General features: G+C 50.0%; 1 protein-coding gene across 1 annotated transcript in view; it reads right to left on the bottom strand.

The window, feature by feature from the left end:
- Nucleotides 1-25442, bottom strand: part of LOC140421965 (uncharacterized) — a 136390-nt gene that overhangs the window by 4054 nt on the left and 106894 nt on the right. The window contains 1 exon segment of the mRNA XM_072506954.1: nucleotides 14022-14115. Coding sequence (XP_072363055.1) covers nucleotides 14022-14115 — 94 coding nt within the window.

Genomic DNA, 25442 nt, shown 5'->3' with positions numbered 1-25442 from the left:
CAGGGAGCGGATATTGAGGGGCAGAGTGACAGAGCTGTGAGCATTGGGAAAGATACCATCCTTTTAGCCAGACAAATAAATGTGTCAAGCTGAGGGAGCAAAGGATGTCAATGTCTTGAAGAGAGAGAGAGGGACCTGGGCCAACCTTTCCAGAGTCTGTGCCCTCCCTGGATTCACTTCCTTACCCTTCAGTTGCTGCAAGTGACCAATTGAAGGCCAGCATGAAAAAAGAAATGGAAAGGGGGAGAAAAGAAAGTGTTTTACTCACAGATGTTGGAGACGGGAGGTGTGAAGCTCAAGCTCATTCAGAGTGAGGAGCAGCAGCTTTGCTGAGCAGGAATGAGCAGGTTAACAAGCTCAATTTCCAAAGTCTGCAGGTAGACAATGAAGGAACTCTGATTGACTGGCGGAGATGAGTCCGTCCGGTCCTCCCAGTTTGCCATTTGTCAATATCTCTGCATGAGGGTCAAGGGGCGGGGCCTCCCCGCACATGCGCACCAACCCGCCCCTTGAACATGCGCAGTCCCGGACCTGGGCGGAAATCACCGAGCGGCTTCTCGCTCTGGCGGGAGCCGTCAGCCGGTTGCCTGGAAACCTTGTCTGGAGGAGACAAGGGGGAGGGGAAATAATGGGGGCGGGACAGCGCACTGGAACCCGCAGACGTCACCGTGGAGCAGAGTGATGTGTTATTGGTTGATTCAGGCAGGGCTCCATTGTGACGCCACAATTCAGAGATTGGACATTGAGTTTCAGACTAAAACTTCCTCCTTATCTGGGAGCTCAGTGTTTCCTCCTTTCCATTTCCTTTCTCATTCTGGGGAGACATTGGTCACTTGCAGCAACTGTAGGAAAGGAAGCGAATCCAGGGAGGGTCCAGACTCTGAAAAGGTTGGCCCAGGTCTCTCTCTCTCTGAAAGACATTGACATCCTTTGTTCCCTCAGCTTGACACATTTATTTGTCTGGCTAAAAGAATGGTCTCTTTCATAATGTTCACATTAAAGGGGTTAAGCCATTTATTATTATTTCTTGTCTTCTGTGAATATGTTCTCTATTTTATTACAGCACAGAAGGAGTCCATTCAGTCACTTGAGTCCATGCCGACTCTGCAGAACAATTCAGGCTGTCCCATTTCCCCTCGATATCACCATACCTCTGCAAGTTTATTTCCTTCACGTGCCCTTCTACATTCAGTTTCAAATAATCTTATTGTCTCAACTTGCACCACTAGGTAGTGAGTTCCAAGTCATCAGCACTCACTGCCGAAATAAAGTTCTCCCCCACTGTCCCATATGTCTTATCATGGGTGAATATTAGATACAGCAGAGTGAGAATGGAGGGAGTATGTGGGATGGAAATTTACAGCTTTAGGGGAACGAGGGAGGAAAAATATTCCATTGAAACTAGAATTGTCTTCTGGATTTCTATTTTATTTGACAGTGATGATATTTATAATCTTTTACAGTATATTAGAAAGTGAGGATTTACAGACAGAAATCTGAAAGTAAATGTCACATCTGGGTTTGACAAAGTCACTCGATTCCTTGGGACCTGAATATCATCAGACTTTGAATCTAGATGTAGAAATGTTTGTCTGTCTCGAGATTTTAAAGCACCAAGACACACAGACACGGTAATTGTGTTCCATGGAACTGACTGGAAAAAGCGTCAACCAATTACTTTGTTTTATAAATTTAGAATACTCAATTATTTTGTCCAATTAAGGGGCAATTTAGTGCGACCAATTGACCTAACCTGCACATCTTTGGGTTGTGGGGATGAGACCCACGCAGACATGGGGACAATGTGCAACTCCACACAGACAAGGGGCCGGCATCGAACCCGGGTCCTCAGCACCCTAGGCAGCAGTGCTAACCACTGCACCACCGTGCCGCCCTGCAGTTATCCAATTACACAGCCTGATAAAACATCGCACCATTCAGAATGGAGAGAAATCCTGCACGTTTTTGCTGTGGACGAGGCTTCAACTGATTATGAAACCTGGAGAGTCTCAAGGACGCCTGCACCTGAAAATGTGGGCACTGTGGGAAAGGATTCAGATCCCCATCTGTGCTGGAAACTCATCAATGTCGTCACACTGGGGAGAGGCCACTCACCTGCTCTGTGTGTGGGAAGGGATTCACTCAGTCATCCCACCTGCTGCCACATCAAAGAGCTCATACTGGGGAGAAGCCATTCACCTGCTCTGAATGTGGGAAAGGATTCAATAATTTATCCACCTTGCAGACACAGCAGTAAATTCACACTCGGGAGAGGCCTTTCAAATGCTCTGCATGTGGACAGGGATTCACTGAGTCATTCAGCCCGATGATCGACCAGTGCGTTCACACTGGGGAGAAAGTGTTCACCTGCTCTACTTGCTGAAAAGGGTTCCGTGATTCATATAGCCTTCCGACTCATCAGCGAGTTCATACCAGGGAGAGGCCATTCACCTGCTCCATTTGTGGGATCGGATTCACTCAATTATCCAGCCTGCTGACACTCCAATGAGTTCACACCGGGGAGAGACCGTTCACCTGTCTGACTGCGGGAAGGGATTCACTCGGTTGTGGGAAGCGACCTTTTGTGGATCAATTCAAAGGACATGTACTCTCCCAGACTCAAAGCGCATCAGCCCACTGGAAGCAAGGTCGTGAGACCGGCCAGTCCAGCAGAAAGAAACCCTCTAACCGTCCAACCTCACCAAGTGTCAGAATGAACATGGTTCAGCCCTGGATGTGATTAACAGCAGCAATAACAGCAGAAGCCAATCCCTGCCATCACTTCTGAACACTCTGCTGTCTCAACAGGATGCATAGCAGAGTGAATCCTTTTCCACAAATAGATCAGATGAACAACCTCTCTCTGCTGGCATGTCTTCCGGGTGGATGAATCACAGAATCCATTCCCACAATCAGAGCAAGTGAATGGCCTCTGCCCGATGTGGATTCATTGGTGCATCTGCAGTTTGGATAACTGAATAAATCCTTTCTCACACTCAGAGCAGCTGAACGGTCTCTCCTCAGTGTGAGTGCGCTGGTGGGACATCAGTTCTTGAGAACTTTTGAAGCCACTCCCACAGGCAGAGCATTTAAAGGGACTCTCATTGGTGTGAGTGACTTGGTGTATTCGCAGGTTAGAAGAACGAGTGAATCGCTTCCCCCACACAGTGCAGGTGAAAGGCCTCTCCCCGGTATGAACCCGCTGGCGAGTCAGAAAATTGAATAACTCACTGAATCCCTTCCCACACTTCGGGCAGGTGAACAGTCTCTTTTCTGTGTGAACTCTCTAATGTGTCAGAAGGGTGGATGAATGTTTGAATCCCTTCCCACAGTCAGAGCACATGAACGGTTTGTCCCCAGTGTGAGCTCATTTGTGTCTCAGCATGTGGGATGACTGAGTGAATCCCTTCCCACACACAGAGCAGTTGTGGGAAACCAGCGGCCTGGGGGCCACATGCAGCCCATCTGGGTTCTGAGCGCGGCCCACAAGACATTTTGCTGACTATTGCCCACAGGCAGGGTTGCCATATTCCACCGATTCCCATCCACATAGTTTTTTTCTACCGGTGTTACTGAAGTGATACATTGGACAGCTTGTTTATGATGCAGCGCGAGGCCAACAGCACGTGTTCAATTCCCGTACTGGCTGAGGTTATTCATGAAGGCTTTGCCTTCTCAACCTTGGCCCTCACCTGAGGTATGGTGATCCTCCAGTTAAATCACCATATCTCAGCTCTCCCTGTCAAAGGGGAAGGCAGCCTATGGTCAACTGGCACTATGGCGACTTGACTTGACACATGTAAAGCGAGGGGAAGTGAAGTGAGGAGCATTCTGATTGCACAACATTGACTGTGAGCCGTGCACTCCCTCTGCATCCAAAGTGTAAATATTTCATTTTCAACATTTGAAGTTGATAGTTCAATTAAAATATAAATGAATTGAACTAAGCATTTTCTATAACTCGTTATGAAATATTTGGTGTGTATTAAATGTATTTAATCTGATAGATAGGTCATAGTTAGTGGATTTCAATCTTGCCGACACAGAGATGAATGAGGGTCACTCATGCGGCCCACTCACTAGCCGAGTCTGCCATCACTGATCTGAGGAGATATCCTGACATGGAAAAGGCACAGATACAACTAGACATGGAGGAAGATAATGGGTTTATTTTGGGAAATACAGTGTATGTGCAGTTTATTCAAACCGTGCATTATCATATCCCCTTCACAAATAGCTGATGTCAGGGCAGCATGGCGGCGCGGTGGTTAGCACTGCTGCTTCTTGGCACCGAGGACCCGGGTTTGAACCCGGCTCTGGGTCACTGTCCGTGTGGACATTCTCCCCCACGGGTGTCTGCGTGGGTCTCACCCCACAACCCAAAGATGTGCAGGGTAGGTGGATTGGCCATACTAAATTGCCCCTTAATAGGGAAATAAAATTCCTTCATTGATAAAAGTCTTTATTAGTTTGATGCTCTTTGAACCTCGGAGCGCAACAACACAATTGGTCTCTGTCAGTATTAATGCTCCACATGAGCCTCCACCCACCCCTCTTCATCTCCCCCATCAGCATATCCTTCTATTCCTTTCTACCTCATGTACGCTTCCAGGGGCCAGTGCAGGCTCGATGGGCTGAATGGTCTCCTTCTACACTGTAAATTCAATGATTCTATGAATCTCGGTTCCCTTTCAATGTATTCATGCTGTTCCCCTCAACCACTCGCTGTGGTAGTGAGTTCCACATTCTCACCACTTGCTGGGTAAAGAGGTTTCTCATCAAATCCCTATTGGATTATTGAACTCTTCGTAATCTTAAGGACTTCCATCAGATCACCCTCTAGTCTTTTTTTTTCTAGCGAAAAGCAGCCCCAGCCTTTCCTGAGGGTTAATGTGCAATGGGGCGGCAGGTAGCACAGTGGGTAGCACTGTTGCATCATAGTGCCAAGGACCTGGGTTCGATTCCCGGCTTGGGTCACTGTCTGTGCGGAGTCTGCCCGTTCTCCCCGTCTCTGCGTGGACTTCCTTTGGGTGGTCCGGTTTCCTCCCACAGTCCAAAGATGTGCGGGTTAGGTTGATTGGCCGTGATAAATTGCCCTTAATGTCCAACAGTTAGGTGGGGTTACTGCGTTATGGGGATAGGATGGAGGTGTGGGCTTATGTAGGGTGCCCTTTCAAGGGCATGTGTAGACTCGATGGGCCGAATAGCCTCCTTCTATGCAAATTCTATGATAAAAATGCTCTCAGTTCTGGTATTATTCTTGTGAATCTTTGTTGCATCTTCTCCAGTGCCTCTATTTCCTTTTTCTATTTATTTTTTTTTTTTAATTATTCTACTTTTTCACATTTTCTCCCACATTTACACCCATCAACAATAAACAATAATCAGCAAGATATGTCAATCCCCATAATAACAACGATCCCATCCGCCCACCAACCCCCAAACCTCAGCCCACATGTTTACATAAACAAATGACAAAAAGGAATCAGGGATTACCCATAGTCACCCTTAATCTACACAGCACCCCCCCAACTAATGTCGATGTTATCCAGTTCTTGAAAGTGCATAATAAATAGTGCCCATGACTTGTAGAACCCCTCCGACTTCCCCTCAGTTCAAACTTAACCTTCTCAAGGGTCAAGTATTCCAACAGGTCCCCCCGCCACGCCAGGGCACTGGATGGAGAGGCTGCTCTCCATCCCAGCAGGATCCGCTTTTGGGCGATCAACGAGGCGAAGGCTATGATATCTGCCTCCGCTCCTGTTTCCAACCCTGGCTGGTCCGACACCCCGAATATGGCCTCCTGGGGACCCGGGTCCAGTTTCACACGCACCACCTTGGAAATTACCCTAAACACCTCCTTCCAGTACTCCCCTAGCTTTGGACAGGACCAAAACATATGAATGTGATTCGCAGCCCCCCCCCCCCCCCCCCCGCAACGCTCACACACATCCTCTACTCCTTCAAAAAATCAGCTCATCCTCGTCCTCGTGAGGTGCGCTCTATATACCACCTTCAGCTGTATCAGCCCCAACCTCGCACATGAGGTGGAGGCATTCACTCTCCGGAGCACCTCACACCAGGCCCCCTCCTCTATAACCTCTCCCAGCTCTTCCTCCCACTTTGCTTTGATCCCTTCCAGTGGTGCCTTATCCTCTTCCAGAATAGCTGCGTACACCGCTGACACTGCCCCCTTCTCCAGTCCCCTTGTCGTCAACACCTCCTCCAGCAATGTGGAGGCCGGTTCCTCTGGGAAGCTCTGTATCTCCTTCCTGGCAAAATCCCGAACCTGCATGTACCTAAACCCTTCTCCCTGCTCTAGCCCATACTTCGCTTCCAGCTCCCTCAATCCTGCAAACCGACCCCGAAGAAACAAATCTTTTAGCGTCTTAATCCCCTTCTCTTCCCATTTCCAAAAACTTCCATCCCACCTCCCTGGCTCAAATCTGTGGTTCCCCCGAATCGGCATTTCCCTTGACCCTAAACCCAACCCGAAGTGTTGGCGAAACTGCCTCCAGATTTTCAATGAAGCTATTATTACCGGACTCCCTGAATATTTCCCCGGAGCTATTGGGAGCGGCGCTGTTGCAAGTGCCTTCAACCCCCACCCCCTGCACAAACTCTCCTCCATTCTGACCCACTGAGAATCCACCCCTCTGACCCAGCTCCGCACTTTCTCCACATTCGCCGCCCAGTAGTAGTACAACAAGTTCGGGAGACCCAAACCCCCTGCCTGCCTTCCCCTCTGTAGCAGCACCTTTCTCACTCTGGCCACCTTCCCTCCCCATATGAATGAGGTAATCCTTCCCTCAATCTCCCTGAAAAAAGTATTTGGCAGGAAAATCGGTAGGCATTGAAAAATAAACAGGAATCGCGGCAACACATTCATTTTAATCGCCTGTACCCGACCTGCCAGTGACAGCGGAAGGCCATCCCACCTTGCCAGATCGGCTTTCACTCTCCCCACCAAACTAGTGATGTTGTACCTGCGAAGCCTCCCCCACTCCCGGGCAACCTGCACCCCCAGATACCTAAAATGAGTCCCTGCTCTGCGGAATGGCAGCCCCCCCCACCCCTGCCCCCACCCCCGGCCGAGACACCACAAAGTACTCACTCTTGTCCAGGTTCAACTTGTACCCCGAGAAAGACCCAAATACCCGCAGTAGCATCAATATTCCTCCTATCGACGCACTCGGCTCCGACACATACAGCAGCAAGTCGTCGGCATATAAGGACACCCTATGCTCTATCCCCCCCCCACACTATTCCTTTCCATGCTCCCGAACTTCTCAATGCGATGGCCAGCGGCTCAATCGCAAGTGCAAACAGCAGGGGGGACATAGGACATCCCTGTCTAGTCCCACGATGGAGAGAGAAATATCTCGAACTGATATTATTTGTGCGGACACTCGCCTTCGAATCCTTATATAATAGCTTTACCCAGTTCACAAACCTTGGTCCAATCACAAACCGCTCCAGCACTGCCATCAGGTACCCCCATTCTACCCGATCAAACGCCTTCTCGGCATCCAATGCCACAACTACCTCTGTTTCCTTTCTTTCCGCCGGTGCCATAACAACGTTCAAAACCCTCCTAATGTTCGAAAACAGCTGCCTCCCTTTCACGAACCCCGTCTGATCCTCCCCTATTACCTTCGGAAGGCACTCCTCCAGCCTACCCGCCAGTACCTTCGCCAACACTTTTACGTCCACATTCAGAAGTGATATGGGCCGATACGACCCACACTCCGTCGGATCCTTATCTTTTTTTAGTAAATGGGACATCGATGCCTGCCCCAAGGTTTGTGGCAACACCCCCTTCCCTTTCGCCTCCTCAAACATCCCCACCATCAGGGGTGCCAACCTATCCTTAAATTTTTTATAATATTCCACCGGAAATCCATCCGGCCCTGCCACATTCCCCGACTGCATCCTCCCAATCGCATCCTTTATCTCCTGCTCCACTATTGCTCCTTCTAATGTAGCCCTGTCCCCCTCCCCTAGCCTCGGGTACTCCAACCCATCGAGAAATTCCTGCATCTCACGGTCTCCTCCGAGTGGCTCTGACTTGTACAACCTCTCATAAAACTCCTCAAAAACCTTGTTAATCAGCACTGGGGCCACCACCAACTTCCCTGCCCTATCCTTCACCTGAAGAATTTCCCTTGCCGCTGCCTCCCTCCGGAGCTGACCTGCTAACATATCTCCATGTTCATAAACTGCACCCCTTGCTCGTCTCAGTTGGCGCACCGCCTTCCTGGTGGACAGTCGGTCGAAGCTCGCCTGTAGTTCCTTCCTCTTTTCCAGCTTTGCCGGGTCCCCATCCTCTGCATACCTACTAGCTACCTCCAACATCTCATCTATTACCCTCTGCCGCTCCAACCTCTCCTCCTTATCCACCCTAGCCTTAAACAAAATTACCTCACCTCTCACCACCGCCTTTAGAGCCTCCCAGATGACTGCCTTCGACACCTCACCCGTACAATTGAAACCTACATATTCCTTAATTACCTTTTCAATTTTCTCACAGAATACTTGGTTCCCCAAAAGCCCCACATCCAGTTTCCACCCCGGTCTCTGCGCTGCCCCCTTCTCTAGCACCATATCCACTCAATGTGGAGCGTGATCTGACACTGCAATTGCAGAGTATTCCGACCCCTTGACTCCAGCCAGCAAAGCCTTCCCCACCACAAAAAAGTCGATCCGCGAGTATACCTTATGGACCGCTGAGAAAAATGAATACTCCCGTTCCCTTGGGTGCAGGAACCTCCAAGGGTCCACCCCTCCCATTTCCACCATTAGCCCAGCCAGCGCCTTCGCCCCCCCTGATGGAACCAGCGAGCGCGGCCATGATCTGTCCAACCTTGGTTCCTGCACCAGGTTCCAGACCCCCCCCCCCCACAATCAGCTCATGCGTGTCTAAGTCGGGAATAACCCCAACCACCTTCCTCACGAATCCCACACTTAACAGCGCCACTAATCTCCCCTCCAATGCCCCTGTCACAATCACATATCTACCCCCCTGATCTGCCACCACCTTCTCCATCTGGAAGCGTACCCTTTTGCTGACCAGCACCGCTACCCCTCGAGCCCTTCCATCAAATCCGGAGCGAAACACTAAACGCTAACCCAGCCCTTTTTATGTCTCACCTGGTCCTTCACCCTCAAGTGAGTCTCCTGCAGCATTGCTACATCGGCTTTCAAACTTTTAAGATGTGCAAGCACCCTTGACCGGACCTCCTAGCCCTCTCACGTTCCACGTGATTATCCTTACTGGGGGTCTCTCACCCCCCACCCCTCCCACCTTTCTTATCCACCATCACCATACCACCGGGCCTTGCCCCATAAGCCTGACCCGCCCCTGTCCATTGTTAACATTGAACCCCTTCCCCCCCCTCCCAAGAACCCCCCCCCCTACAAAAACATCCCCCAACATCCCTCCCTCCACCCCCTCTTGCTCGCCTCGTAGGCCCATTGAAGCCTGCTACCCAGGCTCCAACGTCCGCAGTCCTCCTCTCACCTCACCCCCGTTCACTAACTGACTCTAGTTAGCTAGCGCGGGTGGCTCCCCCCCCGCCAATACCTCTCGCCCCCTTCCGCCCAGTCCCAGAGAAAGAAACACCAAAACAAACCCAACAATCCAACCCCTACAATTCACTAACATAACATTTAACCGTCGCAACACAGAACACCATTAACTGGAACTCTGCAACAATGCAAAGAGAAGTAAATTTCAAATTTCAATACAAATCAGTAAAAAAAAAGTTGTAACATTTGTACATTTTCCAGCCGCTCAAACACAGTCCACAGTCTCTCTTCCAGTTCCGCTCTTCACGTCTGTCCCAAGCCTTCTGCCCTCACGAACGCCTCAGCCGCCTCCGCTGTCTCAAAATAAAAGTCTTTGGCTTTATATGTTACTCTAAACTTCGCCGGGTACACCACACCAAATCGCATCCCCTTCTTGTACAAAGCCGCCTTCACTCGCCCAAACGCCGCTCGTCTTTTTGCCAACTCCACCGTCCAATCCTGGTAGATCCGAACCGCAGTACCATCCCACAGCACCTCACGCTTCTGCTTCGCCCAGCTTAATACTTTCTCCTTCATGCAAAACTTATGGAAGCAGATAATTACTGCCCTTGGTGGCTCGTTCACTTTGGGCTTCGGCCTTAATGACCGATGAGCTCAGTCTACCTCGTACAGGGTGGGGTTCTCACCCTCCCCCATCAGCTCCACCAACTTCTTAGCGAAGTATTGCGTTTGCCTTGGGCCCTCTGTCCCTTCGGGCAAGCCCACAATTCTCAAATTGTGCCGCCTTGAGCGGTTTTCCAAGTCTTCCAGCTTTGCTCGGAGCCCTCTGTTAACCTCCACCACCCTCCGCAGCTCATCACCCATCGAGGTGACCTGGTCGCTGTGTCGTGTCACGGCCTCCTCCACCTCCATCTTCTCGCCCTGCTCTCTCACCTCGGCCGATACCTTTGCCACCTCCACCCTGATCGGGCCGATTGCCTCCTCCAACAATGACCTCACCACGACCACCATCTCTTTCCTCAGGATCTCCATGTGCCTTACCAAACGTTTTTCCAACTCCACCACCATCACCTCGGTCATCTTCTCCACCGTAAGTAGTGCGGTCCCGCCTTGCAGTTCGGCTTCCGCCATCCTGTCAGCACTTTTGCTTTTGCTCGTCTTCTCCTTCGGCGGCGAACCCGCGTTTCCTCCTTTCTTTGACGCTGCTTTTCGCATCTTTTAGCGGCTTATTGTTTTTTATCTTCTTTCCTTTCTCCTCTCTCCCCCTTCACCCTCCTGCCCTTCATCAATCTGACATTCTTCTTTTTTGAGAAAAAAAAACTTTTCAACAAACTTCCATGAATCTTCTTTCTTTCTCCTCTACATTCACCTGGGACCAGGCTTCAAACCTTCTTCTTCCTAGGTGGGAGCCATCCGACGTGGAGCACCCTCCCTACATGGCGCTCGGGCCTGCCGCCTTGACCTCTTCGTAGCTCCGCCCCCGCTGCTCCGACCTGCCGGGCCCGACGCCTCAGCCCCCCCGCCCGACACCCGCACGGGGTTCTTCGCCGGCTTTTAAACCGGCCCCGCTGGCTGCTCGTGGCGGCCCCAAAGGCCGACGATAGTCGGGGACTGCGTGGGGTCTCATGGATTTCCCCGAAATCGCCGCGAATCGCGGCTACGGGCGGGAGCTCTTTTTTTTGCGGCCACCCTGCTCGCCCACCCCACCGGAAGCCAATAAAGAATATTCTTATGCTCTCCCAAATTTATTTTCCAAGGAGCCTCTGTGTAGTTGAGGTCACAATCAGATCAGCCGGGAACTTATTGAATGGTTGAGCAGGCTCGAGGGGCCGAGTGGCCTACTCCTGCTCCTAATTCGCATGTTATCACATCCTTTATAATAGATTGTAGCATTTTCCCTCCTACTGATGTCAGGCTCATGGGTCTGTGGTTCCCCATTTTCTCTCTCTCTCCTTAAATATTGGGGTTACATTAACCACCTTCCAATCTGCAGGAACCATTCCAGAATCTATAGAATTTTGAAAGATGATCACCAATGTATCCACTGTCTCTCCAGCCGCCTCTTTCAACACTCTGGGATGGAGAGCAGCAGCTTTTGGGGATTTATTAACTGTCAATCCCATTATTTTCTCCAGTGCTGCTTTTTCACTAATACTAATCTCTTGCAGTTCCTCGTGCTCAATAGTTCCTTGGTTCTCTCGTGTTTTTGGGATGATTTCTATATCTTCCTCTGTGAAGACAGACTCACATTGTTTAGTTTCTCTGCCATTTCCTTATTCCCCATTATAAACTCTCCTGTCTCTGCCTGGAATGGACCCACATTGGTCTTTGCTAATCTTTTCCTTTTCATATTCCTACAGGAGCTTTTCCAGTTCTCCTCAGTTTGCTCTCACATGGCTATTTATCAGTTTCTTGATCCTCCTTTGCTGAATTCTGACACAAGTTCCCAATCCTCAGGCTCACTACTATATTGTCTCCTCCATTGATCTCATGGAATCTTTAACTTTTCTTGTTCGCCACGATAGCTTCACTTTTGCTGTTTAATTTTTGCCTCTTAAAGGAATCTATATTTTATGTAAATAAAATGCGAGTGGTTGCCTGTCTATTGTCTACTGTCATACAAAGAACAAAGGACAGTACAGCACAGGAACAGGCCCTTCGGCCCACCAAGCCTGCTCGGATCATGATGTCTGACTAAACTAAAACCTTTTGTGCTTCCAGGGTCTGTATCCGTCTATTCCCATCCTATTCATGTATTTGTCAAGATGCCTCTTAAACGTCACTATCGTACCTGCTTCCACCACCTCCTCCGGCAGCGAGTTCCAGGCACTCACCACCCTCTGTGTAAAAAATTTCCCTCGCACATCTCCTCTAAACTTTGCCCCTCACACCTTAAACCTATGTTCACCTGGTAATTGACTTTTACAACCTGGCAAAAAGCTTCTGACTATCCACTCTGTCCATGCCATTCATAATTTTGTAAACTTTTATCAGGTCGTCCCTCAACCTCCGTCTTTCCAGTGAAAACAATCCGAATTTATCCAACCTCTCCTCATAGTTAATACCCTCCAGGCCAGGCAACATCCTGGTAAACTTCCTCTGTACTCTCTCCAAAGCCTCCACAACCTTTTGGTAATCTGGTGAGGACCAGAATTGTAGGCAATATTCCACCTGTGGCCTAACTAAGGTTCTGTACTGCTGCAGCATTAACGTGACAATTTTGTGTAGTCAATTCCCACATCAATGAAGACAATCATGCCGTCTGCCTTCTTAGCTACCTTATCCACCTGCGTTGCCACTTTCAGTGATATGTTTATTGTAATTTCCCAATCTACCACAGACAACTTGCCCCTCATACCATGTGTTATGGGCCAGGGTTTAGAGAACCCCAAAGTGTATCATGGAGTTCACCCGACCCACAACTTTTACTAGATTGTGGTATGGGAGCACACGGCCCACTCTACAGGTGTGGTGCAGCAGAAATTTAAAAGTAATTTTTAAAGCAAAACAATGTTTATTCTATGAACTCAGTTAACCTTTTGAAAACATACAGTGAACATCTTAGCACCCATCAATTCAAATATACCCCCCAAAGAATACAATACTATAAGTAATCCTTAAACTTTCCTGTGAACATCCGTAAGACAAAAATCCTTTTTACAGAAGAACATCAGGTTTAAATTCTCTGAGAGTAGTCATCACTCTGAATTCACCAAATGATCTGGAGATAGTCTTTAGATGCAGAGAGAACAGAATTACACCTTTTTCTGGTCAGTGAGAGCAGAAACAAAAACAACGGAGCCAACATCTGTAATTTATTGTGAACTTGTTGGAGTCACAACAGGTGTGCTGAATCACAAAACCCCTCCCCACATTGAGAGCAGATGAATGGTCTCTCCCCAGAATTAACTCGCTAGTGTCTCGGTAGTTAGGACAGATCAGTGAATGTTTCCCCTGCTCAGAGCAGGTGAATGGCTTCTTCCAGGTGTGAACTCGCCAGGGTTCCTGCAGTGTTTGGATATCTGAAGCCCTTCTCTCACTAAGAGCAGGTTAACGGCTTCTACCCTGTGTGAACTCGCTGGTGTGTCTGCAGGCTGGATAACCGAGTGAATCCCTTCTCACACTCCGAGCAGGTGAAAGGCCTCTCCCCTGTGTGAACTCGCTGGTGTATCCGCAGGCTCGATGAAGTGGTGAATCTCTTCTCACACTGAGAGCAGGTGAATGGCCTCTCTCCAGTGTGAAGTCGCTGATGTATCTGCAGGCTCTTTAAAGTAGTGAGTCTCTTCTCACAATGAGAGCAGGTGAATGTCCTCTCCCCAGTGTGAACTCGCTGATGTATCCGCAGGGTGGATGAATCACCAAATCCCTTCTCACACTGAAAGCAGATGAACGGCCTCTCCCCAGTGTGAACTCGCTGGTGGGACTGCAGAGCGGATAACTGAGTGAATCCCAACCCACACTGAGAGCAGGTGAATGGCCTCTCCCCAGTGTGCACCCGCTGGTGTATCTGCAGGTCGGATGATTGTGTGAATCGCTTCCCACACTGAGAACAGGTGAATGGCCTCTCCCCAGTGTGAACCCGCTGGTGTCTTCGCAGGCTCGATAAAGTAGTGAATCCCTTCTCACACTGAGAGCAAGTGAACGGTCTCTCCCCAGTGTGAATTCTCTGGTGTGACTGCAGGCTGGATAACTGAGTGAATCCCTTCTCACACTGAATGCAGGTGAATGGCTTCTCCCCAGTGTGAACTCGCTGGTGTGTCTGCAGGGCACATAACAGAGTGAATCCCTTCCCACACACAGAGCAGGTGAATGGCTTCTCCCCAGTGTGAACTCGCTGATGTATCCGCACGCTCGATAAAGTAGTGAATCCCTTCTCACACTGAGAACAGGTGAATGGCTTCGCCTCAGTGTGAACTCGCTGGTGTGTCCGCAGGGCGGATAACTGAATGAATCCCTTCTCACACACAGAGCAGGTGAATGGCCTCTCCCCAGTGTGAATGCGTCTATGAGCTTCCAGCTGTGATGGGGCTCTAAATCCCTTCCCACAGTCTCCACATTTCCACGGTTTCTCCATGTGTTGGGTTTCCTCGTGTTTCTACAGGTCGGACAATCAGTTGAAGCCTCGTCCACACACAGAACACGTGTACGATCTCTCCCCGCTGTGAATGGTGTGATGTTTTTTCAGGCTGTGTAACTGGTTAAAGCTCTTTCCACAGTCAGTGCTCTGGAACACTCTCACTCGGGTGTGTGTGTCTCGGTGCTTTTCCAGTCACACTGATGGTTAAAATCTTTTGAAGCCGACAGAACAGACAAACATTTCTCCTTCTAGATTCAAAGTCTGGTGATATTCAGTTCCAAGAAATTGAGACCCAGTCAGATTGAGACGTAAAGTTTGAGATTTCTGTCTGTAATTCCTCTTGTTCTAATATCCTGTAAAAACAATTTACAATAGTCATCACTGTCAGCACAGGATAGAAATTCAGAATAGACAATTCGAGAGAACATTCTTTCCTCTCTCATTCCCCAAAAGCTGTAAATCTCCGTCCCACACACTCTCCCTCCATTCTCACCCTACTATATCTAATATTCACCCTCCCAATTCTCCTGAAGGTGCTGATTCAGGCTGATTGACAGATCCATGCTCACTGCTTCCTGTCCTGGACACAGAGACCATAACAAATAGGAGCTGCAGTCAGCCATTCAGCCCATCAAGTCTGCTCGTCTATTTTGTGGGGTCATTGACCAACCTATTTCAGCAACATTCTCCGTGTTACTGACCAGAGGCTGAGTGTGCTGACTCAATATCTGTGAGCTCACGAGGCCGAGCTGTAAAACACCAAGAAAAGGAACGACGAACCCAAGGAGAGAATTCTGAACGTTGAGCAAGATGCCTCCTCGGCGGAGGCAGGAATTAAATCCTTAGAGAACCATCTGAGTGCCGTGGGGGAGGTCCTGGGGGACTTGGAGAACCGAGGGTCAGAGAAAGGACATCCAAGTCGTCGGCCTGCCAGAAGGTGTGGAGGGTAAGGCTCCCATTAGGTTCTTCGAGGACCGGCTGCCACGTTTTCTCAAGCTGGATGTGAAGCCTGGGTGTTTCAAATTAGAAAGGGCATCGGATCCTGTCTTTGAGGCCGAGGAATAGTTTTCATCCCAGGCCTGTAATCATTCGCTTCCACAACTTGAAGATCACCAGAGGGCCCTGGAGACAGGTAAGGTGAGGTGGGACCTGGCTCCATGAGGGACTGAGGATTTCATTCTTCCAGGACTTTTCGGCAGCGACGCAAACGAAGCATCGAGGCTTCGATAAAGTTTGAAGGGAACTCAAGGCTGCGGGAGTGAATTCTGTCGCTTTATCCTGTGACCCTGTAAATTGTATCCGACAAGTCCGTCAAGGCTTTTGATAATCCGACTACTGCATCGGCCTTCATTAAATCTATGAAGGGCAAGGATTTGTAGGGATGGTTTGCAGCTCGGACTAACTAATCCGGACTCTTTCCCTATCATGGTGTTGTTGTCTGAATTTGTTATCTTTTATCCTGTTGAAGGGAGTTGTTATTCTGTGAGGGCCGATTGAATGTCTTCTTCTCCTCGAGTGTTACAGGGACTCGGATTATCTTATCTCAGTTATGGTAGATGTGCCGTGTGCTTATTATCCGTCGTCTTTCTTCTATTATCCGAACGTTAATCATGGCAGAACCGAGTGGCGCCATTGCCAACGGGTGGGTGGTGGTGGATGCAGATCTTCACGGGTGGGTCTAAAATGTGGGAAGGACATTCGATCCCCATTCCCTTGTTGGCCCTTCTTTTCTTCTCCTCAGTTTGGAGAAGGTATCCCGAGGGTAACAACAGTCTGGCCGTGGGGTTAATCCTCCGAGTCCTCAGTCATATTGAGGATTGTCCCCTTGAATCTGTTGTGGTCGTGATTCTTTTGTATTTTTGTTATTATGGGAGGGTTTATGTGTTGTTGACTTTATCCTACTCTGGTACAGATGGGGCTTTTGTCTGTGAAAGGAGCAGTTTGGGGAGACTTTGGTGCCTCTGGTGTAAAGAGAGTTGGAGGAGGGGGTAATGGCGCACGCCCGATTGTGGCGTGAAAATCTGTTCCTGTCTCTCTGTCGCCTAACTAATGGCAGCAGTTAATCTGCAAATTTTCTCAGGGAATGTACGGGGCATCCATCACCCTATCAGAAGGAAAAAAATCCTCTCCTTTCTTAAGGTGAAAGTCGACATAGCTTTATTGCAGGAATCTCATCAAGCTTAAACTCATTTGGTGCGGCAAGGTGGCACAGTGGTTAGCACAGCTGCCTCACAGCACCAGGGACACAAGTTAAATTCGGGCCTCGAGTGACTGCCTGGGTGGAGTTTGCACCTTCTCCTCATGTCTGCGTGGGTTTTCTCTGGCTTCTCCGGTTCCCTCCCACAGGGCAAAGATGTGCAAGTTAGGTGGATTGGCCCCTTAGTGTTCAAATAGGTTAGGTAGGGTTACTGGGTGACAGTGACACGGTGGAGTCATGGGCCTAGGTAGGGTCCTCTTTCAAAGGCAGGTACGGAATCAATGGGCTGAATGGCATCCTTCTGCACTGTCGGGATTCTATGATGAGGAACACTTTAAATTGAGGCTGGATCGGTTGGGAAGGATTTTCTTTGCCTCTTTGTCATCAAGTAGCATGGGTGTGTCAATCCTTATTAATAAAAATATCCCCTTTTAAGGTTGAAACCTGTACCAAGGACAAAGGAGATGGATATGTGATCATTAGAGGTTTGGTGCATGAAGATGTTGTTTCAATAATGAATGTCTTTGGATGCCCGAACGACTCCCCGGAGTTCATTGCGAAAGCTTTTGTGGATTTTGCTGTTAGCTTCGACTAACTCTTCCGTGGTTGGTCACTTCAACGGCCACATATATCCTCTGGTGGATAAGCTCCCGGTTACCTGGTTACCCCCCCCCCCCACCCCCCACCACCCCCCACCCCCCACCCCAGCTACAAGCTCGGGCGTTAGTCTCGGCTTGTGAGGAGGTGGGTTATAGAACATAGAACATACAGTGCAGAAGGAGGCCATTCGGCCCATCGAGTCTGCACCGACCCACTTAAGCCCTCACTTCCACCCTATCCCCGTAACCCAATAGCCCCTCCTAACCTTTTTGGTCACTAAAGGGCAATTTAGCATGGCCAATCTACCTAACCTGCACGTCTTTGGACTGTGGGAGGAAACCGGAGCACCCGGAGGAAACCCACGCAGACACGGGGAGGACGTGCAGACTCCGCACAGACAGTGACCCAAGCCGGGAATCGAACCTGGGACCCTGGCGCTGTGAAGCCACAGTGCTATCCACTTGTGCTACCGTGCTGCCCATGTGGATATTTGGGTAACTTTGCACCCGAGGGGCGGAGATTTTACCTTCTTTCCAGTCCCACAGCAATGTCAGACTAGAATCGCCGACTTCTTCGTGCCGTGAACGACCTGGTGTCCACTTGCACCACAGGGAACATCATAAATACTGCCCATCCCCCCCCCCCCCCGGTTTTCTGGAGGTTCTGCTCGAGGGCTCACCCCCAGGACGAGAAGGTGGAGGTTTGATGCCTCCCTGATCAGAGGTACTTCATTCACTGCACATTTTCAGGAAGAGTTTGAGTTCTTCCGTTAATTCGGCCCCTGGTATTTCCCCCGCCAGAGGTGTAAAGCTCATGCCGGGGGCGGGGGTGATCATTCCTGTCACTGTTGATGAAAGGTGCAGAATGCTGGAGAACCAGCGGCGTCTGGAGGTTTGTTTGCTGAAGGCCCAGGAGGAAGTTTCCGCCGGAGTGAAGCTCAGTCACACAAACCCCGCGCTCTGATTGGCTGGAGGACCAGAGTCCTTCCGGTCGTGCAACTCTTCCCATTGGTCAATGCCTCAGCAGGAAGGTCAGGAGGTGAACTCCCCTGCACATGCGCAGCATCCACTCTCCTTTAGACATGCGCAGTCTCAGGCAGGGGGGAGATCACCGAGCGGCTTCCAGCTCTGGTCGGAGCCGTCAGCCGGTTGTCTGGAAACTTGTCTCGAGGAGGTGTGGAGGGAGAGGGAGAGGGAGAGGGAGGGGGAGGGGGAGGGGGAGGGGTTGAACGGGCGGGGCTCCCGCGTCCGCGCACTGGAACCCAGTGACGACACCGCGGAATAGAGTAATTCCTATTGGCTGATTCAGGGAGGGCTCCATTGTGATGTCACAGCGGAAGTGAAGGTAAAACCTCCTCCTGTCTCCAACATCTGTGAGTGAAACAATTTCTTTTCTCATTCTGACCTTCAATTGGTCACTTGCAGCAACTGAAGGGAAAGGAAGTGAATCCAGGGAGGGTGCAGACTCTGCAAAGCTTGGCCCAGGTCTCTCTCTCTTAAAGACATTGTGTGGAGATGCTGGCGTTGGACTGAGGTGAGTACAGTAAGAAGCCTTGCAACACCAGGTTAAAGTCCAACAGGTTTGTTCTCACTAGCGCTCCGAAAGCTAGTGATATCGAAAGAAACCTGTTGGACTTGAACCTGGAGTTGTAAGACTTCTTACTGTCTTAAAGACATTGACATCCTTTGCTCCCTCAGCTTGACACATTTATTCGTCTGGCTAAAAGAATGGTCTATTTCCTGAAGTTCAGAATTTAAGGGCTGCTTTCCCCAGGATTTGGCTGATATTTAAGGGGACAGTAAATTAATATCGGACAGAGATATGACCAGTGTTGTTAAATGGTACAGATTAGATATATTATTTATGGTTCTATAATGAAGTATATTTATTATTATTTCAATAGTGTAATATTGTGCTGTAGCTACGTTATATATTTACAGTCATCTCTTCCCTCAGAGGGTTGTGATTCTCTGGATTTCTCTTCCAAAGGGACCAGTGGAGTCTGGGAGTCACTGAATGCCGGTGGGGAGGGGTTGAGGGGTTTGCTAACTTCCACTTCAGATGGTCCCCCTTGGGATTTAAATATTTGGGAATGTCAATGACCCCCACTCTTTCAGACAGCTGTGTGGGGCCAACTTTCCACAGCTGATGGTGACTATTAGGTGGGACCTTGCCCAGTGGTCGTATCTTTGGATTTCATGGCGAGGGAGGATCACCTTCATTAAAATGAATGAGTTGCCCGTCAACTGCTTGGGGGGAGGGAGTGAGGTGGGGAGGGAGTGAGGTGGGGCGGTTGGTTCGGGAGTTGGGGGTTGGGTGGGTTTGGGGGTTGTGTGTTGATTTTATTTTGTAATGTTATCTGCTGTAAACGTTAAAATGCTAAAACCTGAATAAAAATACTTTTAAAAAAATCTATCCACTACTCCAATAATGGCCGGACTGAAACACTGGAGGTCGACACAAACAGCAGCCCGTCATCTGCACACAGAGTGATCTTGTGCTGCCTCACCCCACCCTCCAGTCCTGATATCCAATGATCTGATCTAATATCCTCCGGCAAGGGCTCAATGGCCAACGCAAACAGCAAGGGGGGCAGAGGCAGCCCTGTCTAGTCCCTCTCTCAAGCTCAAAATTCAACACCCTTAAACCATTTGTGAGCACCGAATGATCGATGAAAGGTTTCCACCTCCGGGTGAGCCCCTCTGCCGACCCCCACAAAGCGAACGTGACCTTCTCCAGCTGCAGGAATTCTGCCAGGTCGCTCACCCACATTCCCGCTTCCGGCTGCTCCGAGTCCCGCCAGCACAACAAAATCCATCTCCGGGCTATCAGGGAGGCGGAGGCCAAAACATCGGCCTCTCCCCACCTGGACTCCCGCATCCTCCGACACACCGAATATCGCCACCTCCGGACCCGGGGCCACCCCCACACCCATAACATCCCAGAACCCCTGCCAGAACCCCTTCAGCAACGCCCTGCCCCCTCCCATCCCGTCTCCAGGAACACCTGCTTCACCCATGGGGTCTCCCCGCCCCATACACATACACACAAACCTCCCCCAGCCGCTGCACCCTCTTCCCCCCTCCACCTTAGGGAACTCCAACCCATCCAGGGACTGTCTCGACCCCTCCTCCCTGGTTGGGGGCTCCGTCTCATACAGCCCCCTATAGAAGGCCTCAAATGCCCCATTCATCCCCTCCAGATCCGTTACCACCTTGCCCCTCTCGTTCCTCACTGTACCAATCTCCCTCGCCGCTGCCTGCTTCCTCAGCTGATGGGCCAGCAGCCTGCTCGCCTTTTCCCCACTCATACACTGCCCCTCTGGCCCTCCGCAACTGCCCCGTGGACACCAACCCAAACTCCATCTGGAGCCTCTGCCTCTTCTTTAAAAACCTCTCCTCCGGGGCCACCGAGTCCCTGTGATCCACCCTCAGAGTATCCCCTACCAGCCTCGCCCTCTTCCCTTACCAGTCTCTCCAAACAGGCGCCGGAATATGGCGACTAGGGGCTTTTCAAAGTAACTTCATTTGAAGCCTACTTGTGACAATAAGCGATTTTCATTTTTCATTTCATTTCACGCTCCACCCTCTATGCACATCGATCGAAATAAACTCCCCCTAACTACTGCCTTAAGTGCCTCCCACAGCGTGGTGGCTGTGACCTCCCGCGTGTCGTTCAACTGCACATAGCCCAGTGTGGCAGCCCTCACTCGCTCACACACTCCCTCATTCGCCAACAGCCCCACATCTAACCTCCACTGCGGCCATTGCCCCCCCCCCCTTCCCCTGCACCTCCCGCACATCCACCCAGTGCGGCGCGTGGCCGGAAACCACAACCTCCGAGTCGGCCACCCCGGCCCTCAGCACCTTGTCCATAACAAACTGTCGATCCGGGAATACACCCGGTGCGTACGGGAGAAATACGAAAACTCCTTCGCCCTTGGCTTCCCAAACCTCTGTGGTTCTGCCCCCTGATGTACTTCATGACCCTCCTCCACCCGACTTAAAACTCGACCGATCCAAACTCGGATCCAGGATCGTATCGACATCACCCTCCATAATCATCCGGTGCATTGTCCAGGTCCGGGATCTTCCCTAACACCTGCCTCATAAAAGTCCACCTCGTCCCAATTCTGGACATAAATCAGGAATACCGGCATCCCTCCAACTACCCACTGACCGTCACATGCTCCCCCACCCCAAAAAACAATCTCTTATTAACCAACAGCGCCAACCCCTCGTCTTCATGTCGAACCCCGAGTGGAGCCCCTGCCCCACCATCCCCTTCCTCAGCCTCGTCTGATCCCCCAACTTCAGGATTGTCTCCTGCAAGAACACCACGTCCGCCTTCAGGCTCCTCCAATGCGCAAAAACATGTGACCGTTTAACCGGCCCATTCAGCATGGTGGCCCCCGGCCAAGGCCGCTGACTTCCCTCCGCCCTTACAGTCCACCCCTCCCCCATCCTCTCAGCCTCAAACAAAGAGAAACAAAAGGCACGCTCACCATCACCGCTCCCCCATCGAAACCTGCGAGGTGGTCGAGGGTTATGGGGAAAAGGCAGGAAAATGGAGAGAAAGCTGAGATGAGGAGGGATTTCTTCACTCGAGGATGTGGTGAAACTTTGGAATTCTCTCCCCCAGAGACCGTGGAGCCTCAGTCATCAAGTATTTTCAAGACATACACTGATCGGTTTCTCGATATTGAAGAGATCGAGGGAACTGGGGAATAGTTTGGGAAAATGGTGCTGAGGTAGATCAGCCAATTATCTCATTGAATGGTCGAGTAGGCTCGATGGACTGAATGGCCGACTGTAGCTCCTATTTGTTATGATCTCTGTGTCCTGGACAGGAAGCAGTGAGCATGGGTCTGTCAATCAGCCTGAATCAGCACCTTCAGGAGAATTGGGAGGGTGAATATTAGATACAGTGAATGGAGGGAGTGTGTGTGGGATGGAGATTTACAGCTTTTGGGGAACAAGAGAGGAAAGAATGTTCCAGAGAAATTAAAATAATCTGTTCTGAATTTCTATCCTGTACTGATTGTGATGTCTTTTGTAAACTCCTTTTACAGGATGTTAAAAGGACAGAATTTACAGACAGAAATCTCAAACATCACGTCTAGATCTGACAGACTCACTCGGTTCATCGGCCATTAAATCCAGAAGGAGAAATGTTTGCCCTGATGGCTTCAAAAGATTTTAACCATCAGTGTGACTGGAAAAGCACCGAGACACACACACCCGAGTGAGAGTGTTCCAGAGCACTGACTGTGGAAAAAGCCTTAACTAGTTACACAGCCTGAAAAAACATTGCACCATTCGCAGCGGGGAGAGACCGTACACGTGTTCTGTGTGTCGACGAGGCCTCAACAGATAGTCCAACCTGGAGAGACAGAAGGAGACCCAAAACATGGAGAAACGGTGGAAATGTGGGGACTGTGGGAAGGGATACAGATCCCCATCAGAGCTGGAAGTTCACCGACGCAGTCACACTGGGGAGAGGCCGTACACCTGCTCTCAGTGTGAGAAGGGATTCACTCAGTTATCCAGCCTGAAAAAACACCAGCGAGTTCACACCGGGGAGAGGCCATTCATCTGCTTTCAGTGTGGGAAGGGATTCAGTGAGTTATCCGACCTGAGGAGACACCAGCGAGTTCACACTGGGGTGAGGCTATTCACCTGCTCTCAGTGTGGAAAGGGATTCACTTGGTTAGAGAACCTGCAGTCACACCAACGAATTCACACTGGGGAGAAGCCATTTACATGCTCTCATTGTGGGAAAGGATTCACTCAGTCAAATTGCCTGCAGACACACCAGCGAATTCACAATGGGGAGAGGCCGTTCACCTGCTCTCAGTGTGGGAAGGGATTCTGTGTTTCCTCGTCCCTGCTGAGACATCAACAAGTTCACAATTGTTTACAGTGATGGATTCTGCTGTTATTGTTTCTGCTTCAATTACATCCAGGACTGCATTTCTTTCTCTCTTCTCTTTCTCTCTCAGGGAATCTGAGACAGGAAAAGTGATGCAACCGTGGCGAACAAGAAAAGTTAAAGATTCCATTAGATCAAAGGAAGAGGCTCATAAAGTGGCCAAAATAGTAGTGAGCCTGAGGATTGGGGACTTGTTTTAGAATTCAGCAAAGGAGGACCAAGAAACTGATAAAGAGAAAATAGAATATGAGAGCAAACTGGGGAAAAACATGAAAACCGACTGGAAAAGTTCCGATAGGAATGTGAACAGGAAAAGATTCGCAAAGACCAATGTGGGTCCATTCCAGGCAGAGACAGGAGAGTTTATAATGGGGAATAAGGAAATGGCAGAGAAACTAAACAATGTGTGACTGTCTTCACGGAGGAAGATACAGAAATTGTCCCAAAAACACTAGAGAACCAAGGGACCAGTGAGCACGAGGAACTGAAAGAGATTAGTCTTAGTGAAAAAGTAGTACTGGAGAAATTAGCGTGGTTGAAAGTTAATAAATCCCCAAAAGCTGCTGCTCTACATCCCAGAGTGTTGAAAGAGGCGGCTGTAGAGATAGTGGATACATTGGTGATCATCTTTCAAAATTCTATAAATTCTGGAATGGTTCCTGCAGATTGGAAGGTGGTAAATGTAACCCCAATATTTAAGGAGGGAGAGAGAAAATGGGGAACCACAGACCCATCAGCCTGACATCAGTAGTTGTGAAAATGCTACAATCTATTATAAAGGATGTGATAACATACGAATTAGGAGCAGGAGTAGGCCACTTGGCCCCTCGAGCCTGCTCCACCATTCAATAAGTTCACGGCTGATCTGATTCAAACCTCAACTCCACAGAGCCCCCTTAGAAAATAAATGTTGGGGAATGTTAATAATATTCTTTATTATAATAATCTTATTATTATTGTCACAAGTAGGCTTACAATAACACTGCAATGAAGTTACTGTGAAAATCCCCTTGTTGCCACACACCGGCGCCTGTTCAGTTACACTGGGAGAATTCAGAATGTCCAATTCACCTAACAGCACATCTTTCAGGACTTGTGGGAGGAAACCGGAGGAAACCCACGCAGACACAACGAGAATGTGCAGGCTACTCACAGACAATGACCCAAGCCCTGAATCAAAGTCGGTTCCTGGTGATGTGAGCAACGGTGCTAACCACTGTGCTACTGTGCCACTTGTAGATGCTACACACTGCTGCCACTGGGTATCAATGGTGGAGATGGTCCAGGGTGATCTCTGGTGTATGGGCCGGGGAGGGCAAGGTTTCGGCAATACACCAAGAGATGAAAGAAGAGGGGGAAGCGCTACCAGAAGAGTTGAAGGGTAAATGGGAGGAGGAGCTGGGGGAGGAGATCGAGGAAGGTTTGTGGGCTGATGCCCTGGGTCGGGTTAATTCCTCCTCCTCATGTGCCAGGCTCAGCCTGATACAATTTAAGGTGGTTCACAGAGCGCACTTGACGGGGGCGAGGTTGAGTAGGTTCTTTGGGGTAGAGGACAGATGTGGAAGGTGTTCAGGGAGTCCGGCGAACCATGTCTATATGTTTTGGTCATGCCCGGCGCTGGAGGGGTTCTGGAGAGGAGTGGCGGGAGCAATATCTCGGGTGGTGAAAGTCCGGGTCAAGCCAAGCTGGGGGCTAGCAATATTTGGAGTAGTGGACGAGCCGGGAGTGCAGGAGGCGAAAGAGGCCGCCATTCTGGCCTTTGCGTCCCTAGTAGCCCGGCGAAGGATCTTGCTAATGTGGAAGGAGGCGAAGCCCCCTAGCGTGGAGGCCTGGATAAACGACATGGCTGGGTTCATAAAGCTGGAGAGGATTAAGTTTGCATTGAGAGGGTCTGCGCAGGGGTTCTACAGGCGGTGGCAACCGTTCCTAGACTATCTCGCGGAGCGTTAGAGGAAGATCGGTCAGCAGCAGCAGCAACCTGGGGGGGGGGGGCGATGGGGGATTGCTTGGGGGGATGGATGAGCAGGAGATAACGTGAAGGGTGGGGGAAACTGGCACGTGCGGGAGAGAGCCACTGTATAAAGCTATGTAAATATACCATTTTGCCAT

The sequence above is a fragment of the Scyliorhinus torazame genome, chromosome 5 (assembly GCF_047496885.1).
Source record: "Scyliorhinus torazame isolate Kashiwa2021f chromosome 5, sScyTor2.1, whole genome shotgun sequence".
In the NCBI taxonomy this organism is placed as follows: domain Eukaryota; kingdom Metazoa; phylum Chordata; class Chondrichthyes; order Carcharhiniformes; family Scyliorhinidae; genus Scyliorhinus; species Scyliorhinus torazame.
Note: the sequence above shows the minus strand (reverse complement) of the source record. Positions and strands in the feature narration are given on the sequence as shown.